The sequence below is a fragment of the Ascaphus truei genome, chromosome 4, assembly GCF_040206685.1.
Source record: "Ascaphus truei isolate aAscTru1 chromosome 4, aAscTru1.hap1, whole genome shotgun sequence".
In the NCBI taxonomy this organism is placed as follows: domain Eukaryota; kingdom Metazoa; phylum Chordata; class Amphibia; order Anura; family Ascaphidae; genus Ascaphus; species Ascaphus truei.
In genome coordinates, this window is record NC_134486.1 from 65,266,768 (window position 1) to 65,287,445 (window position 20,678).

The window sequence follows — 20,678 nt, forward strand, 5'->3', positions numbered from 1 at the left end:
GTAAGGGATAAAAATGCACACTCACAAACAAAGCTGAAAAAAATGCATTTTTGAGTACAACTCAGCCCGTTCAGATGCAGGAACCCAAGGAGGAGGACTTCGGTGTGATGTCCACGGTGTGTCTTGCCACAATAGCCCCTCTAGGTCCTGGCAGGGACCGAAAGCCACGAGGGACGCCGCCTTCCCCTCTCTCTGGTGCTACACAGAGCATACACTGAATGGAGTCTCGCGTGAACTTGATGATGTCAGCGAGGTTTCAGCCGGGGAGAGTTCACAGTGTAAACAGGAACTTGAATGTCTGAATGGCTGGTAGCAAAATGCTAGCAAAGCAGCAGGAGTGCAATAATGTAGATGAGTGCAAATAAAATATATAACCTGGACAGTAGGCTCCACAGCAATCTCATATATATATATAAACATACATACATACACACACACACACCTGAACCCCATTATAACGCAGTGCTTGGGATCCACATAATGATACCGCGTTATAACCGGGATCGCGGGGGGAAAATGGCCGCCGCAATCAGGGTTTCCGCGTCCGCCAGAGGGGAGAGCTGGGATCACTCTCCCAGCGTTCCCAGACCCAGTGGCACAGCGGCAACCCCAAGCAGGATTTACCCACCTGGCATCTGGCAGTTCTGTCTCTCTGTTTCAGCTGTCAGTTTCTGGCTGACAGATAAGCGCGAGAGCCAGCTCCGTTAAAGGGACAGTGTGTGTGTGTGTTGTGCGTGTCTTGCCACTTACGGATCCGACACCATGGAGGGAGGGAAAACCAGCTTCTACCGAAAATTACCTGCTGCCTCCATATGCCAATCCTAATGCTCTTTAGCCTACTAGAAGGGATAGAGGTTGCCCCGGCGTGGCTATTCATGTGTGATAGGGACCAGCGGAATGAAACCGCATTGTGTAAAATCAGTTTGGCAGACTGTACTTCTATTTTCCCCAGGGAGATGTAAGCACTATACAGTGTAGCACGCTCATTTACAGGAATGGGCGGTTAGAAGTCTCTTTCAGTGGCAAATTAAGGTTTCCATTACCTTTCAGCTGCCAGACGGGTTAATCCTCTCAGTTATCAGCGCTCTCCCAGCAAAACAACTAATTGACCATATTATATGGCGCAAGGGGTCGAATTTTATTTGGGCACTATATATTTTTTAATAACAAAACAAAACTGGCATCCAGTTTTCTAATATCCGTAGAAGCCCCACAAAAGCTATTTATGGCTTTGACAATATGGGAACAAAGATTCGACCACGAAGGAACGATTATATTATATGAACTGTGTTTAAATCCAGTCCTCACCTCTTCCCGGCGTATTTATTGCTAAGTGGAAATATTTGCTTAGGGGCTTTGTCCAGTTGCACGTCTGTGGTTCTCTGGTCCAGGGATGTCACCTATTTAACCCAGAATACTTGACTCAAACTGCTGTAACCAGATCTCTTGTGCTGCTGAGGGCTTTGACTGTGCCAAGTGGAGAACTTTCAATGGAGGTTTGAATTTACTGATCTCGTGCATGAAATATTTTTTTTAACAATGGAAAACGTCTCCTGAGCTCCCTCATGGGGACTGGTTACTCCAGAAGCTGGTATTTAAAAAGAAAAGACACTGAAGAGGTGGTGAAAAAAAAGACAAGATAATTCTTAATAGTGTATACTTTAATGTACATTTTTGTCCATTATCAAATAAAGAATTGGATAGAATAGAGAGAAAAAAAAAAACAACCAACCACAGCCGACCTAATTCATTCGGCGCCGCTTCCAGGACAGTCTCGTGTGTGTCAGAGGAGCTGGGTCGCGTCCTCAGCCATGGGAATTAGGAATGGTACATGTTCTAATTCGGGAGTCACGCTCACACCGCGGTATAGCGGATCACGCTATCACGGGATTGAGCTGTGTGCGTGTATATATATATATATATATATATATATATGTGTGTGTGTGTATATATATATATGTGTGTATATATATAATATATTCAGTTCCAGGGGCTCGCCGTATAGTGAAAATCACCGGAAAGCGGATCCGGCGATTTTCAGGTCTATGCATGCGCAAACCGGCATTTTCGCCGTTCTGCACATGCGCAACCTACGGTATGCACGCGCAAACTATGGTCTACGCATGCGCGTTCTGCGCATGTGTGTTTTACGAGCCAACATGGAGGACCCCTTCTCGGTGCCGCCGTATCGCAGAAAAGCGGGGCCCTGCTGTATGTATGTAATTATATATATATATATACACACATACATACATACACACACGCAATGATCATCGTTGGACAGGGATGGCACTCGCTGGATTCCAAAATACCAAGATGACGACCAAAAGTAAGCTGGGAGGATGAAATACATTTTTTTTTATTGGCGCAATGTGAAGGAGTGGCATCTGCAGTACATGGAAGATCATTGGGGAGGCCTTCATCCATTAGTGGATTGACATGGGCTGATTATGATCTAACGATTTATATAATATTGTATTATAATTACCGTGTCTCTACCAAAATGTAATATAAACATGTAATGTCGAGATGTGAAATATTTTAATTAAACTCTTAAGTCTTAAACTATTACTGCAGTAGTCAGTACGATCTGAAAACCCAGGCTACAGAACTATTCAAAAGCACATTTTCCCTTTTCTTAGAAATAAAATGATTGCCTAGCTGTTGAGCCATAAAGGACCCACATATAGTATACAAATCTACAAAACCAGCACAGATGAATGACGCTTTAAAGTAGTATAAGATCAGTACAGTATGTAGACCTCCCTAATTTACAGATGAGTGCGGCAAATGTGTAGGGTCATATTTACTAAGTGGTACTATTCTTCAAGTTACCTTAAGTCTGTAGTCATACATATCCTCCAATAGTGCAATTAATTTATTTGGTTTATCTTTCTGTTATATATCATTTTGTTCCTCCATTTTAATCGCACTGTGAAAAATGGTGTTTTATATATAAAAGACAATATATGAAATGGCAAAGGAATTAAGAGCATAAGGGATCTGCAGTGACAAAGCTACATAAACATGCAACAGGGAAATTGTACATGAACATATGAATATTGAACTCGAAACAAAAGTTGAAAAACTCATAAAGCCACAAGTTAGAGTTCAATAAAACGGAATGATTTGTAACCATTTGATAATGGCCAACTACATTACTATTAATAGTAAGAGCTAAAGATGTAGTAAGATTTACTGCCTCCATTGCCGCAGACTGACAGGCCGAAATCTGCAGCACCCGAAAGTGGTACATTTTGCAGCCCGAGAGAATCAAAGCAGTGTTAATCGTCCCAGACCAGAGTCTGTAATAGATGAGCAGAGTCGTCCCAGAGAGAAGCAGTCTCTCTCTCTGTCTCTCTGAGCAGCTCATACAGCAATCAAATATTTCTCTTTTTTTATACTGTATTGAAGCAGGGGGTCCTTCGGAAGTAAACCCAATTAATTGGTTCCGGAGCTGCTACCGGCACTCCCTATAAAGGTTTATAATCTCCAGATAGGTAAGTGGTGTTTTGGTGCATCACCATAAATAGCTCATTGTAATTATGATAATTCCATATTCCATAATGGATCCAGGTTCAAGGACATAGAGTATAATCCATAACATCCCAGGGTGAGAAACTAGAGGCCTGGTGGTCCCCACGCGGGTACCCCAAAATAGGTCTCCTGATGATAGTGTACTACACCCTGGGGAAATAACTCAATCAGTCCAGCACTGGAGGGAAATAGTATAATGGGCCAAGGCCCTTTACCTTCCTTAGTGGTGTCCTTGATGGGTGGATCCGTTCCAGCGTGCAGTCCTCTCAGGGTAAACACAAGCAGCGAGGATGTAGAGGAGCACAGCAGCGTTTCTTAGCAGCATACCAGCTAGTGGATCGCCAAAATGAAGGTAACTCCAAACAGGGATAGGTATTAAAAAGTGATTTAATGGTCAGTGCAAAAAAAACACAACAATGGTAGGAACGCACCTACGCGTTTCATCCGTAAAGGACTTTCTCAAGGTGTAAAGAGAAGTTCACAGATGCATCCTTATATCCATAAACACTTTCGCGCCAAAATCGCGGCATTTATGACATCATCTCCATGCGACCGGTAATCTCGTCGCTACTATGACGCGCGGTACACTCCTTACTCGCGCCCATAATGGAGAGAATACATAAAGCGCCGTGATTGGCTGCAAAAAACATAATATTGAATACGAAAACTTTAATCAAAAAAAATTGTCAAACACGCATATTGTACATAGAAAACTCATATAGACAAGACCAATGGATATAAGATTAAGCTTGTCCCCTTAGAAAAGGAAAAAAGGGGGGGGAGGAAGGCAGACAAAATCAATCAATAACCAAAGAAAAAATAATATTAAAAATATACTTAATATGGAAGCCTTTGTAGGAGTAACCAAATCAATGCCTACAATTGTACATACAGTACTAAATAAGTAATGGTAGAGGCTAACAATCCTAATCCCTGGCAACATAAAAAGTATATGAATAAATGTGTAAAAAAATACTAAGGGAACAGGGAACTCTCATTCCCAATCTCAATATATTGTTATAGCTGGAATCATACACTGAAGATAGTATATATAAACTTGATATAACCTATACTTTAGCGTATTACTAATAGTATGCAATTATCTATTTGTACTGAATCCAGCAATCAATATAAAAGGTGCACAAAAATACTCATGATGAGTTATAACATAAGTGATTAAAAAAAAAAAATTTCAAACACAAAAGAGAAAATAATAAAAATTAGAAATACTATTGAAAAGAACCATAAGAAAGAACATGTAGTGAAAACTAATCGAAAAGAATAATTAAGGAGAAAGGAAGTGGGGGAAGGGAGAAATACTGGATATTGATACCTATGGTATATGGTAATAATATATATATATATATATCTAATATAGTTCATGTGTGTTACACATGTTAATATTTAATACTTGGATATGACCAGTATTATTAAAAGAGAATGTATTCTCCATAATTATCAAAAAGTTTAAAAAAACAATTAGACCCTTGATGATGCATAATTGTGCTTTGACATAAACATATATAATAAAGACATCATACCATAAATGTATAATCATTAGAAAAGGACAAAAACGCAAACACCTTGAGAAAGTCCTTTACGGACGAAACGCGTAGGTGCGTTCCTACCATTGTTGTGTTTTTTTTGCACTGACCATTAAATCACTTTTTAATACCTATCCCTGTTTGGAGTTACCTTCATTTTGGCGATCCACTAGCTGGTATGCTGCTAAGAAACGCTGCTGTGCTCCTCTACATCCTCGCTGCTTATAATCTCCAGAAGCAGGGGGTCCCCGGCGCTGAAATGAATGCTCCTTTAATAGCTGCTGAGGGAGACACAGAGAGAGACGACTTCTCTCTGTGACTCTTCTGCGCAGCTCTTACAGACGGGGATTAACGCTGCGGTGGCCACACTCAGAAGTAACGACTCCCGCTGAGTTAATCCTCACGCACAACCTCGCACGCCCACGGAGGCAGTAAATCCTGCTTCATCTGTAGTTCTGCTAAAAGTTTGTAATGTGTTACGCATTTAAAAGGTTAATCGGAGTCCACATTTACATACATTACAGCCACCATCAACAGTGGGAGGAGAAAGATAAAATCTCTTACCACACATTGTCCAACAGATTTAGGGGATTGAATCCTGCCAGCAGTAAGTAGGGAAGCCATTCTCTGTGGTCATGCTGTGATTTAGATGAATGTAGTTTAAATGCAGCTAGTTCATCCCCAGATGGCAAAGGGCAGCGTTGGTTTAGAAAGTAGCGAAACAAAACTAAATTGCCAACCTCCAAACAATTCTGCAAATATACACTAGATAGCCTGAATCCATATTTGAGAAGCAACTGTGCCATTCCAAAGTTTCTGGAATAAAACAAAAAGGAAAATGTTTGACTTTTTAAAGGATCTATGTGTTTATAACATACTGTAGGATTTTTATTTGATATATTCATAACTGCATTTATATTATACTTTATTAACTGAAACAAATAATTAAGATTTACTCTTTCAAATAAATGAAATGACCTTTATTTTTTTAATGAAATCTGCTACGTATATCCCATAAACAATCACTTCATAGGACAGTATGATTGTTATTCCTTTCACATTCCATGATGCCCTAAAAGACAAAATGCAACTAAATAGCTGACCACTAGAACCCATTAGAATACATGTATTTTAGTCAGTTAGCCTGGCAGCAATCGAACCCAATTGCTGAAATAAAAATAAATGCAGCAAAAGATACGTGCTCTGACTTTTATGTACAGTACTGTATGTATGTATCTATATTTATATAGCACCATTAATGTACATAGCAATTCACAGCAGTAATACACGTGACAATCAAATAAATAACAAATAATATAAATAACACATAATGGGAAGAAGTGCTTCTGCCACAAAAGTAACATTTAGGAAAATTAGTTCTTGCCCCGAAGAGCTTACAATCTAATTGGTAAGTAAAAAGAACATACAGACACAGTAGGAAGGTGTTGTGGTAAGTGTGTCAGCAAGGGACTTGCTTTTTATATGTTAAGAAGATTGTGAGGAAAATATAGTGCGTATCACATTAAGACAACTTTTATGAGAAATTAGAAATGGACATCAAATTGCAATCTGCCCATTTTGCTGTAGAAAATCTTTTAATTCCCCAAAAACTATTTTGTGTACTTCCCCAGCCAGCACCATTCAATAAAGATCAAAAGCCGCAAACGTAGAAAAATAAAGTGGCACCCTAGCCATCAGCGGGAGGGTCTTCTGACAGGGGCGCTTGCTTCCCACTCTCTGGCCCGCCCCCACACCTCCCTCCCTAACCAGGGGAGGGGCTACATAAGACCTATTTAAGGCCCTGCTGGCGGGGAGCGCAGCCTGTTCACTGCCCGCCAGCTATTTACCTGCTTTCCCCTACTCTCTCTGCGGTGCACGGTAAGTGCAATGCTCACTTAATTATTGTACTGATGACATCCACCGGTGTTTCCCCACCCCCGGTTCCCGTGGTTGCCCGCCCGAGGCGGGAGCTGTGTGCGGGGGGTGGGGGAGCGGGATGCGCTCAGCAGCGCGGGGTGAGACAGCTGGTCGGTTGGTGGCCTTCCCTCCCTCAATCAAGTGATGCCGATTCCCCACTCGGGGAAGCATGGATGCTCCCAGCAGCCGCTCGGGTCGTGGGGAGTGGATGGGAGCTTGCAACAGCGTGTGAACGCCGCTTCCCGGGCCGCAGCTATCCCTCCGGCTTCTAGGCTTAATGGAGGCAGGGCGGGCGATTAGGCCATTCCGCGGCCCCTCGGGCCAGTGGGGCTGAGGTAGTGTGCAGTGCCCCTGGTGCGGGGGATCTGGGGGCGGGCACGGTGGTGCACACACTGTTTTTTCCAGCAGGGGGGGTTCCCTCTCCCGCCGCGCTGCGTTACCTTCATCCCACACTAGCAATGGCGCTACCGGTAGCAGAACAAATTAGTCTTCTCCAAGCCGAGGCATTGAACCACGAAGAGGGCTGGTTGGACTGGCAGCTAAACACATTGTTCACGAACAGACTATGCCAAGGTTGCGGACAAGGCAGGTACATTCCTGCAGCGTCGCACGCTAAAAAACCGCTAGGGCCGCCCCCCGCCATGGAGCAGTCGATGAGGCACGGCCGTGAAGGGTGCGGCAGCAGGCGCATGCAGGGCGGCAGCCTCTGGCCACAAGGCTGGGTGTCTCATAACGCAGAACAGCCGCCCGTAACTGTCGCGGGCGGTGTGGTGGCAAGGTACATATCCCCAGAAGAAGTGTGCGCATGCGCACGAAACGCGTAGGGTAAAGTTCAGAGCTTAATCTGACGGAGTGACAAGAGCAACGCGACAGACGTGGATCGGAAACGAGAAGAGTCTTCCACCTCAAGGTCCGCCCCCCCAGTGATGGAGTATACGCCCCAGGGAAGCGGGGTAACGCAGTAGTACTTCTAAGAACGCTCCAGTGTGACCGGAGGAGGATTGTGTACCTCTCTGCGGCCGTTATCCATTGCCTGCATACTTTTACTATCCTGTGAGTAGGGTTCCGGTTTTAACCCATCGGACCGGCGGTCTCTCAGTCATCCGCACATTAACAATTTTATGTTGTTTTACTTATATATTAAAATAGCTTTTTATACTTTCAGCCTTGTTTGTCTTAATGTGGTGTAGTGTTTTGTTTTGTATTGTTTTGTATGTCATTTTAGTCTTTGTTATATGTTCTTAATCAGTGTCAGCCAAAATCATTTGTTGGCAGTATTGCACTATATTTCTCTCTGTGTTTTCTTCACATATCACGGAACGCACGGCGGAAACCGCATCTGACCATCTGGTAGCAAAGGATCAGAAGGGTTTTTGTATTTGGACACTTTTCTACACTTATTGGACTTCCAGAATCTCATTATTTGGACATGTAAGGCGCCGGTTTTCTTTTTGTTTTTAAGGTTGCCGCCTGCCACAGTGGCAAGTGCAGGAGGTTCAAGGAGACCAGAACAGCTGCCCGCAGCAGTTGAAGGGCGGCGGCAGTGCAATTCGGCCGTCTGTAGTGGTTGCAGGCGGTGGGGGAACAAAACGGCCACCAGCGACAGTCGCGGGTGGTGGAAGAATAAGACGGCCGCCTGACGCGGTTGCAGGCAGTGTGATGAATAGCCAGCGGCACAAAGGGCCCAGGCTAGGATCGTAGTGCTCCGGGAGGATCCCGGCTTGGTTCGACAACACGGAGCAGGCGATAGTCGAAGACGATGGTTTGGCCCAGTTCGTCACCTAGGTTGCGTCCCCAAGGATAGGTAAGAAACCTACACTGGTAAAAAGGGGTCGGTTGCGCGACAGGATATTTGCGTTTGGGAAGCTGATGGACTTCCAGAAGGCTTGCACAGCTTCCAATGCCCAGCGTGAAAGGGAAGCAGCAGGGGGAGGAGTCCCAGGCGGCGCAGCATATTTGCAGCCAGCAGCTCCAGAGTTGGAGCAGCCCCTGTATCCAGCGTCACACAGCGCAGCAGACAAAGCAAGGTTCACTGCGGCAATAATGGGTATGCTAAATGCTTTCGAGCCTCAGGCGTCGGCCTCCTTCGCGATCACCGTAGGAACGGCGGTCGATACAGGAAACCCTGGCGCAATGTTAGGGGTAGCGGCAGCATGGGGGTGCTTAGCATGGCCACAAGGAACCCCCTAGGGTGTGGCGGGCAGATTATCCAGGAGGTAGCTAGTTTTGCCAGGGCAGCAGCACCAGAACACATTGCGGCCCTGGCAGACCCCAGCCCTCCCCCCCCCCCTGGAAAACCCCAACCCCACCCCGGCAACCACCATCCCAACCCCGGCTACTCTCAGCCCAGTCACTTTATCCACAGAGGGGGCCAGACGGTAGGGCTGGGCAGGGGGGGCAGTCTCGGACGCGAATTTATGTCTTGCCAGCACGTTGGACAAACATTTAACAAAAGAGAAGGAAAAGATTTGGGATGGGGACTACGTAGAGCTCCTATCCATGCTCCCAGATTACAGAGAAGCACTGACACGATCATCAAAAAAAGGGGACGTAAGGAAAGAGGATGTTGAGAAAAGTCTCTTCCCGCGCACATTTTCCAATTGGTCCCGCGCGCTTAAAATCCTAGTGGGGGTGATTGGGGAGAATGCCCCCCACTTATGTTCAGCTCTGTTTAAATACATGGATATGATTGGGCATGCCCATCAGAGGCACCGTGGTACGGGCTGGTGGACATACAATGTAAAATTCAGGGGGAAAATGGTGTTGAATAAAGGTAATATGTCATGGGACTTGAAGGATAGGAATCTATGGATCGATTGGGTTGTTGCAGACAAGCCGGCATCCTTTCAGGGGGGTCTAGCGGGGGACGCCAGGCGGGCGGCTTGGGCAAGCAGAGAGAGAGAGAGAGTCAGGCTGGAGTTTGCTGGGCTTTCAACGATTCCCGTTGCACATACAGTAACCGCCGCTTCAAGCACCGTTGTGCTACCTGCGGGGGGGACGCATCCCCAAGCAAAATGCGCAGATCATGCCAGTGGGGAGGTTTTTTTCCAGATGCCTACTGGCAACTACAGCGGGGCTCAGTCGTCCTAATCACTTTATCCGGGTCACTGTCGAGATTTGCAAGGACTTGGTGGTTTGGCTGGACTTTCTGGGGAAGTACAAAGGTCGGACCTTGTGGTGAGGGCGTCCATCTAAGATCACCGAGCTACAGCTGTTCACGGACGCTGCTGGGTCAGTGAGTTTTGGGGCTTATTTCAGCGGCGCATGGAGCATTGGCGGGTACATTGGCACGAGTCTCAGCTCATGAAGAACTTGACGTTCCGGGAACTTTCCCCGTTGCTGGTCGCAGTGCGACTTTGGGGGCATTTGTTTGCAAACAGGGAGGTAATATTCTGGGAAATCAGACAGACGGATTTCAATGCTAGTTCAGGAGGTATACTCAGGCAGACGGGGTCGGTCCACATGTCAGATATCGGGTTAGACCTTTTTAACAACAGTTTGCAGGAGGGATTGGAAAGGGTACTGGCGGGTTTGGCGGAACGGGCTTAGTTTAAGGGAGGGGTTAAATAGACCAGTCGGTGGCGGCTCTTGGGGGGTAGGTGCTTGTTCTTGCCAGACTAGGAGCTGGGCTGTTTGAGCCCGGGGGGGAGTAAGAGTGGGCAGGGTCATTTAGCCATGACTTCGAGACCCTGCTCGTAAAGGGGACACGAGGTCAGCGGTTGAAGGGCCGGCAGGCCATCTCCTCCCCCTCCTATCAAATGAGCACTCTGGCAGAGAGTGGCATTTACCCCATTAGGTATTTGTTATAAATAAATAGCCGCAGCCTTTTATACCTTCAGCTCCGGTTCCTGCCGTTATTTGTACCTTCTACGTGGGTTCGGGGCGGGGGGGAGAGGGGAGCCACCTGGCAGCCTCCCTGGTCAGAAGGCTATCCTACTTATCTAATGTTTATTAAGTCATTTGCTGTAGACAAAACAAAACAAGCTAATGATGTACAGGGATTTCAGGCGACATGCTCCAATTGATACACTGTAAAACGCCATACAATAAACCTTAAGCATCGCTTCACTGCAAACCTCATACATAATTTATAAGGGACCTGGCAGAGAACACTCTGGCTATTATCCAGGCGTACGTTTTCACATGTGCAACAAAGGATTTGGATGAGTTCCTGCCTCAAGCAATTTAAAATCATCCACAGTCTGACCGCAGAAACATTAACTTTAATAGGTGTGCTATAATGCAAATGCTGTCATTAGGGGAAAGGAATCTACTTGTTTGGCTGCCTGAAATATGCAGTTTTAGGTAGGGTTGATTTATTCAAGCTAACAAAAAAAAATCCTGCTTTTATTCCCCATTTCTTGAAATCCACGATCATCTTGATCATTTTCAAAATACATTGTACTGTATAAGTGAAGCAGATCTGGCAAGTGCACCAAATGCATTTTTTTTTAATCACCATAATTCAAATTAACAGAACTTAAACCTATCTTTCTGTAAAAGATAAATGTTAAATTATGGTCATATATTTATATCAAAAACAATGTGCATGAAAAAGCAGGAGAACGGAAGCATCTCCACTGGATTCTATTACTTGCAAAACATGCTTGTTTTCTTGATTCCTGCCCTGTCAATAGCTGCAGAAAAAAAGGCCAAGTCACTGTCAAGCTATTAAATAAAATCTGAAAACCTTCAAGGAAAAAAAAAAATGTGTCTGGAAACATAGGTAAGAAATTCACACAACAAAAAGACTGTCCAGTAACGTATTTAAAAAGCATCTATTTAGAATCCGCTTCATTCAATTATAGCATCATGTCAGGCTCCCTAAAGACCGAGAGAGTTGATAATGGCTATTTCAAAGCCTAGGAACGTGAATACTATTATGTTTTACAAGTCTCCTCAACAATCAAGCGTCCCAGAGGAGTATTTAGTTAGATAATGTATCACATTTGAGACCTATTATGAACTATATATTTTTAAGGAATTGAAAGTATTTAAGGTGTATACTTGGTTGTTTCCACTTTAAAGTGCCCATTGACTTAAGCCCTGGGAAACCTCGACGCTGGAGGATGTAGAAACACTTTGGTTTTTTTTCGAACAAACATTCTTTTTTTTTTAAATTAAAACAGATTAGTACTATGGGGAAAAAATAGAAATACATGACATAGGTTTATCATTTGTTAAACACTCAATCTAACATTTTTTGAGATTTTTTTGTTGGTGGGGGGGCACGTCAAGTGGTTATTTTTTTTAATTGTTTTTTTTCTTGGGGGGGGGTTTGTTGTGGGGGTTGTGGGGGGGGGGGGGAGGGAAGGGCACCGGTTTATTATATTACCAACTGCTATTAGTGACAGGGAGTCAATGAAGGGCCTAGGTAACCTGTCACTCAAGGTGCTAATGACCATTTCATGTATTTCATTTGTATTTTGATCATGTTTTTTATATTAGGCTTTATTAGTGTTGGATCAATGACTTACAGCCCTATTAACCAGTTTTTGGTTGGAAGGCATTCACGTGGATCAGGGGTTGTTAGAGTGGGTGAAGTGGGGGTGGGTAATGTGTTTAGCTGCACTGACCAAAGGTGGTTAGGCCCCCTGGGAGGACCGAGGAGGGGCTATTTTACCCTTTGCTATGTGTGTTAGTAAGGCATTGCCAAGTAACACCTTAGTACTCTCCAAGGTATGGAAATGCGGTGGTAGGGTGTGTGTATTCTAGTGTTAAAAATATATGGAGTCCTTAGTAAAGTGGTGGCCAACTAGAGTCCTCAAGGGCCACCAACAGGTCAGGCTTTAAGGATATCCCTGCTTTAGCACAGGTGGCTCAATCATTAGAGGCCACTCCTGCCTTAGTAGTGGGTGGGTGTATGGGGTGTATAAGAGGCAGTGTTTAAAAAACAAAAAACAAAATGGACATTGAAGACTGGAGCACCTAGAAGAAATCATAAGATTTTTTTAGAAGGGATAGTACAGAACCATAGGAGGAGATTATACGTTTGTCGTAAAAAAAAAAAATAAGTTTCTAAGCAATATTTCTACCAGTGGCAAAAGGTTAAATATGACCACTTTTGGTGGGAGTAACTGGTTTTTCAGTGCCTAGTGAAGAGGATGGATGGGATGGAAAGTATCAGAGGTGGAAATTTCATTTAAAAAAATAAAATAAAGTCTATAGTAGCAGAAGGGTCAATTTGAGAATAAAGGCATAAAGTCTGAAAAAACAAAAAAAAAACAGCAGATTGGGTGAGGAGTTATTTCATCAATAAATAACACTGGAGGATGGTTTGGTTATTTTTTTAGGCCGCAGGTGCCTTTGGGCTGTCTATAGGAATATTCAAGTCTCTTAGAAGGACAGGGGTAAACTGAGAAGAGGAGCCAGAAAGTGAAATTGTCACAAAAAGGTGGTGTCCTCAGAAGAGTGACATATAACCGCTATAAAAAGTGAGGGGAGAGAAAACAAGATCTAGTGCAGGATCGGTGTGCCGGGATGTTAGGGGAGTTCAAGCTTAATAATTAAAGTGTGATAGCATTTCTCTTTCTTTTTGGGGCTAATCAAGTGAAGATTGTAGTAAGTGAAGTTCTCAGACAAACAGGTTGCTATAGTGATCATTTGGTTGCTGGAGATTGTTTTGTTGTTGCAGATTTGTGGACTGAGGAACAAAAATTAAACATGCTTTTTTTCCTTTTTTGTGCAAGGTTATTCATTTCAAACCTTCACAATTAGTCACTAGATATGGGGTCGGCAACATGCGGCACCCGAGCCGCACGCGGCTTTTTCGGCACCTACAGTACATGCGGCTCTCCTCCGTCCACAGGTTGCCGCTCCCAAACAGCTGCCTCATGCTCAGTGTCCTGCCGGTGGCTGCAGAGGGGTCCGGCTGGCGTTTATCGGACCTTTCGTTGCCGTTGGGCATACATACATACATACATACAGCGTAGGGTTGGGCCTCTTGTCACCGCCAGGCATCTCCCCAGCTGCTGGCATGCCTTCTGCACTGTCCCAACCCGGGTCTCTCAGAGGCCGGCGCGCGCCCTGCAAGTTCTGACGTGCACCAACATCACAGAGAGGCCTGACATGGGACAGTGCAGGAGGCAGACCAGCAGCTGGGGAGATGCCTGGCGGTAACAAGAGGCCCAACCCTACGCTGTATGTATGTATGTATGTATGTATGTATGTATATATATATATATATATATTATTTTTTTTAGGGGTAGTGTTTGTGTATTTCAGGGGGTAGTGTGTCTGTGTATTTGGGGGGGGTGGTGGTGTGTGTATTTGGGGGTAGAGTATGTGTATTTGGGGGGTAGTGTGTGTGTATTTTGTGGTGTAGTGTAGGTATATTTGGGGGGGTAGAGTATGTGTATTTGGGGGTAGTGTGTATGTGTATTTGGGGGAGTGTGTGTGTGTATTTGGGGGGTAGTGTGTGTGTATTTGGGGGGTAGTGTGTGTGTATTTGGGGGGTATTGTGTGTGTGTGTGTGTGTGTGTGTGTGTGTGTGTGTGTGTGTGTGTGTGTGTGTGTGTGTGTGTGTGTGTGTGTGTGTGTGTGTGTGTGTGTGTATTTGGGGGGTTGTGTGTGTATTTGGGGGGTAATGTGTGTGTGTTTTGGAGGGTTGTGTGTGTGTGTAGTTGGGGGTAGTGTGTGCGTATTTGGGGGTGTAGTGTATGTGTATTTGGGGGGGTAGTGTATATGTATTTGGGGGTGTAGTGTATGTGTATTTGGGGGGGTAGTGTATGTATGTATTGTGTATTTGTAAATGACAAACTGTTTTGCACAGAAAAACAATGAAATAATGTATTTTGTTCCCCCACATATTTTTCCTTTCCTTAATTCTGATTAAAATAAGTTTGTCCTATGTTATTGCTTATACAGGATATACCCATTAGTGTGTTTACAGTATATATATATATATATACAGTGTTCGACAAACCTATACATTTGCTCGCCCCGGGCGAGTGGATTTAACCCCCGGGCGAGTAAATATTGGCCCAAGCAGCACACGTTTGGTACTAGGTGGCGAGTAGATTTTTTTGTGTGGCGAGTAGATTTTTTGGTGATTTGTCAACCACTGTGTATATATATATATATATATATATATATATATATATATATATATATATATATGTGTGTTAGGGTGGAATATTCACACGAGTAGCGGCTCTCCGAATATTTTGGACAAATAATTTTTTTTTAGAAAACCGTCCTTGAAAGGTTACCGACTCCTCCACTAGACTGAAATATACATATATTTTGGATGCAAACAACATCTATGGGAAATTCAAGCAGAAAAACTCAAAATTGTAATGAGCATGCATACCTTCTTTGAAAAACCATACACATTGGGGTTCTACACCGAAACAGCAGGCATATCTGAGCTTCAGGGCTATAGCCTTTCATCAGCAATATTTCCAAGCACTCCTTCTGTCCTCCGTAAACTGCCGAGTATACAGGGCTCACCTTATCTTTCCCTGTGTCACATATTTGATCTGTGACTGGTAACAGCAAGCCCAAAATCCTACAAAAAAAACAAATATGTATGTACTAGGTATACCCATCCAAGGTAGCCCCAAGACATCTATAGTTCATTGCTACCATAAATGTATTTTTTTCACCAAATGAAAAAAAAACCCACTAATGAACAATGAATTAGTTATGTTAAATGGATTGTTTAGTGAGCTAATTTTGGCACACGTAGGTTAGTTCATCTGTACTGTAAAAATATTTACTGTGATATTTCTTCTTGCCAAAAACAAAATAAAGATTTTGCCATAATTAAATACCTATTAGTGTATTATAGCACATGTGCATGCTCGAATATCCCGAATTAATCAAATCTAATCAAATATATTTAGCCAGAATGTAGTCATATTATCATTTTTGCAAAACATCACATTTTTAATTACTTTATGTGATTACTAAACTCCTTAATGAAACCCCAAATATTAAACAACTTACTTGCGTCGGCCCATTTGAGCAGCTGCATGAATTGGCAACTGCCAGCTTTCATCATTGCAGTAAAGGTTTGGATCAGCTCCCTTGGAAAGTAACAGCTCTGCACACTTATCATGGCCTTCCTGAGCAGCAATAAATAATGGAGTGGCTTTGTCCTTGGCCTGGCAATTGACATTAGCACCTGAGACATAATAAAACTCTTAATAGAAAAGAATGTGCAAATCTTGCAAAAATTAGGTTGAAGTTAATGAGGCATCCGCTGTCACCATATGGCTATATAAATGTTATTTTCACTTGAAGCCTATTTACTTTAGTTCACTTGCGAAACAGTAATGGTCATACCATGTATACTAGCAAAAAACACATTTAAAATCCTTTCAATGTTGCAACATCAGGAAGTGAAAATGTTAGCTTTCTTTTCTTGTTTTTATGCTAATCCTTTTATTTTATGTACGGCTTAAAATGTCCTACATAATTAAACGGTTATAAAAAAAATTGTATTTTATTCAGGATTGTATTTGCAATTTACAAAAGTGCAACTTACACTTGGAATTCAACTACGACAGGATTTACTGCATAGCTTTGCTGAAAATCTAATTCAGAGAAAAGTCTCCTGTGTGCATTCATATGCCACATACAGACACACTGTTCATTACACAGTGTGAGACATGGTATCATCAGCACAAAGTATCCGTGTATTAAGTCAACACTTTTTAATCTACTTATATAAATGATAACTGATCTAACCAGACTGAACTAATGTATTGCAGGTCCCTAGAAGTGTAGCATATGTGGAATACAGAAGAAAGTATGATTCGGCATTTCTGCAATACTGGAATACTGAAATACAGGCAGTCCTCAGTTATCCGACACAATGCGTTACTCAAAATGGCGTTGGATAGCGAAACGTCTTAAAGCGAAACACATTTTCCCATAGGAACACTGTTTAAATGAAAGGTTCCGTTCCTGAAGGCATTTTTAACACTAAAATACACCAAATATTTTATGCAGGCAATAAGATACGCAGCACACACAAATTATATAGTGTATATACTGTATTATATATATATATATATATATATATATATATATATATATATATATAAAACATAAAATATATATATAATATATTATATAGTATAATATAATATTATATTTTATAATATATATATTATATACATTATAAACAACTTTGCAAAGCGTTGTAAGAGCGTTAGATAAGCCGTTTTGGCGTTGTAAAAATGAACATAGGTATGCATTGCATAGTGTTGGATAAGCCATTCGTTGTAAAGCGAAGCGTTGTAAAACGAGGAATGCCTGTACTGGAATGCTTGTATCAGTTACAAACCAATGGCTAAATTAGTTATGTTGCTCGAATAAGAAACAGCAATGTTAGAACACAAACGCAATTTGGAAACCTGCGCTAACTTCACATTTATCAAAAGAAAAAAAAAAGAAGTGAATAATCAGAAATGTGAATAAAACAAACTAGTCATAGCACATATAATTAGTGGAATAAATCCATGGGGTTTCAATACCATAAAAATAAACAACCCAAAAATGGAAGATCGATAGATAGATAAATAGATAGATAGATAGATAGATAGATAGATAGATAGATAGTGTGCCGAAATATTCACCCCTGCACGTTTCCCATTTTGTTGGCACCTGAGAGTACTTCATGACGTTTTCAAATTAGACTTTATATGTACAATCAACAAAACCCACTCCAAAGTGAAAGTTAGAAAACGTACATAGAATATTAAGATGATTTACAGAGGTTAACAGATTAACTTTAGTTGCATAAGTATTCAACCCCTTTGCTACTGCAGAAGAAAGAAGCAGTTACACAAAGACTCATCTTAAATCAGGTATAGAGTTTGCAAAAAAGCATACAGATGCTACTGCAGACATGTGGAAAAAGGTTTTATGGTCAGACAAGACAACAACAAAAATTGAACTTTTTGGTCTAATTTTCAAGTGTTCCATCTGGTGCAAGCCCAACACTGTACACCACCCAGTCAACGTCATCCCAACTATAAAGCATGCTGGGGGCAACACTGTTATGGGGATGTTTCTCTTCTGCAAGGACAGGGAAACTTGTCAGGGTAGAGGCGAATATGGATGGTGGAAAGTGCAGACTAATCCTTAAGGAAAACCTGATTAAGTCAGCGAAGACTCTGAAACTGGGGAGGAAAGGAGAAAATATAACCAATTTACCGTAATTTTATTTTCCTGGAACCATGGCAGTGGGCACCGTAGGGGTAAATCTATCCCCAGCTAAGTAAGACAGGAAATTGAATTCTTGCAGGTAGGCCATAAAAGGCCTCTCGCACAACCTGTAGATAGTCTTTGGATTCTTCCATAGCTGAAAAATACAACCAATATATATTTGGCATACATAGGGAGGGTAACTATGTGCCCACTGCCATGGTTCCAGGAAAAGAAAAATTTACAATAAGTTGGTTACATTTTCTCCTGTCCTGTTCACCGTGGTAGTATACCCAAGCAGTATATTTAGGGAGGGAAAAAACCCAATGTCAATATCAGTTTTACCACTTTATGTTATTACAGTATTCCATTTTATTTTGTTACAGACTGTAGTACTTTTCAACCAAAGCTTGCTTCAATTAAAGCCTGAATGTCCAATCTGTAATACTTCATACATGTGTTAAATGAAGGCCATACTGCCGCTTTGCAGATTTGTGTCGGTGATGCTTGTGCCTTGAATGCCCACAAAGTGGCCATTGGTCTTGTTGAATGTGCCTTTAAGTTCAACGGTGGATTTTGTCCTTTGTTTTCATATGCTTTTCTGATACATGATACAATCCAGTTGGATATTGTTGCTTTGGATGCTGCTTGTCCCCTCCTTGGTCTTTCTGGAAGGATAAACAGTCTATCTGACTTTCTTATGTCTTGTACCCTATTAATATAGGTTTCAAGCATCTCATTACATCCAGATTATGCAATCTTTCTTCCTTCTTATTACCCGGTTTTGGGCAAAATGAGGGAATTACAATTTCTTGATTGAGATGAAATTGAGAAACCATCTTCAGTAAGAAATGGTACACTGGTCGCATCAATGCTCTATCTTGGTGGATGACCAGGAACGGTTCTTTACAAGACATGGCTTGTAACTCTCCCACTCTCCTTGCTGATGTAATAGCTATACAACACACAGAACCCAAAGAAGCTCATTTTGGGAACCCCTGAGCCCCCACAAAAATATATATGTATATAAGTGTCAAAAAGGAGAGCTACTGAGCGTGCCGGATGCATAAAACAAAGAACAAAAAATCCCAATGCCACTTCCAATATGACAAAAATACACAGTAAAATACTTATATATTCTCTTGAAAAAGGGTAGTTTCAAGAGAATATATAAGTATTTTACTGTGTATTTTTTGTCATATTGGAAGTTGTATTGGGCTTTTTTGTTCTTTGTTTTATGCATCCGCCACGCTCAGTAGCACTCCTTTTTGACACATACAGTATACATATATATTTTTGTGGGGGCTCAGGGGTTCCCCCTTCTCCCTCCTAATAGAGCTAAATGAGAATTTTAATCCTAGTATAGGTGTATTAGTATTTTATCTGGTAGTGTTAGGACCTGTGAGCAGGGTCTACCTTGATGTGGCTCACAGGCTTATGACGCTTTGGCCAAAGGGTTAAACTAAATGGCCCCTTTTCAAGAGAATATATAAGTATTTTACTGTGTATTTTTGTCATATTGGAAGTGGCATTGGGCTTTTTTGTTCTTTGTTTGATGTAATAGCTATAAGGAATTCAATCTTCCATGATTACAACTTCAAGGGTATTTGATCTATAGGTTCAAAAGGCTGCATTGTGAGGACATCCAGTAATAGTGATAGGTCCCATTCTGGAACTCTATTCTTGATTTGCAGTCTTAACCTCTTGAACACTTGTAAAAAAACGAATAACGAGTTTTTCAGTTGCTAGATTCTTCTCTAACAGTGCTGACAATGCAGAAACTTGCACCTTCAATGAACTGAGGCCGAGTCCTCTATCAAACCCTTCCTGTAGAAACTCTACTAGTGTCACAGTATTTGGTGAGAAAAACTTCTGTTTTTGCTTAACACACCAGTCTCTAAAGCATAACCAAATTCAGTACTATACAGACAAGATAGATTTCTTTCTTGCTTCCAAGAGGGTTTTTATTGTTCCATCTGAACATCTCTTTTCTCTTAAGACCTTCCACTAAATTTCCAAGCTGCCACGGCCAATTGTTTGGGCTCAGGGTCATATACTCGCCCTTGTTGTATCAGTCCCCGGACATTTGGTAGATGACACATGTTTATGAGATGGGCAAACCATGGTCTCCTTGGCCAATATGGTACCACCAGTATCACCTCCGCTTGATCGTTCCCGATCTTCCTCAATATCTTTGAAATGAGAGGAATTGGAGGGAAAAGATATGCCAGTTTGAACTGCCACTTGAAACTGAGGGCATCTGTGTGTCTTGCACTGGGATGAAATTGCCTTGCGCAATCATTTTCCACCTTTTTGTTTTGGCGAGTAGCCATCAGGTCTATTTCTGGTTGCCCCCAACGTTTTACTGATTCATGGAGTACTTGGTTGTCTAATGACCATTCTCCCGGGTGAATTGTGTTGCGACTGAGAAAATCTTCGGTTATATTTTCTAGCGCTGGTATATGTATGGCTGTTATATCTGTAGCGTAGCCTTCCGCCCATGATAGAATTTATGATGTTAGT

At 42.3% G+C, this 20,678-nt stretch overlaps 1 protein-coding gene across 6 annotated transcripts in view; it reads right to left on the reverse strand.

Moving 5' to 3' along the window:
- ASB3 (ankyrin repeat and SOCS box containing 3) overlaps nt 1-20,678 on the reverse strand; it is a 97,174-nt gene that overhangs the window by 19,554 nt on the left and 56,942 nt on the right. For 5 of the 6 annotated variants that reach the window (XR_012800910.1, XM_075595927.1, XM_075595925.1 and 2 more), the window contains exons 6-8: nt 15,948-16,125; nt 15,310-15,507; nt 5,646-5,897 (exon numbers count right to left, since the gene is read on the reverse strand). Coding sequence is in view for 4 of the 6 variants with exons in the window: in XM_075595927.1 (XP_075452042.1) it covers nt 5,646-5,897; nt 15,310-15,507; nt 15,948-16,125 (628 nt within the window). In the remaining 2 variants the exon portion in view is untranslated. Of the gene's footprint in view, nt 1-2,835; nt 2,933-5,645; nt 5,898-15,309; nt 15,508-15,947; nt 16,126-20,678 lie in introns of all 6 variants that reach the window. The other variant, XR_012800911.1, reaches the window with a different exon arrangement.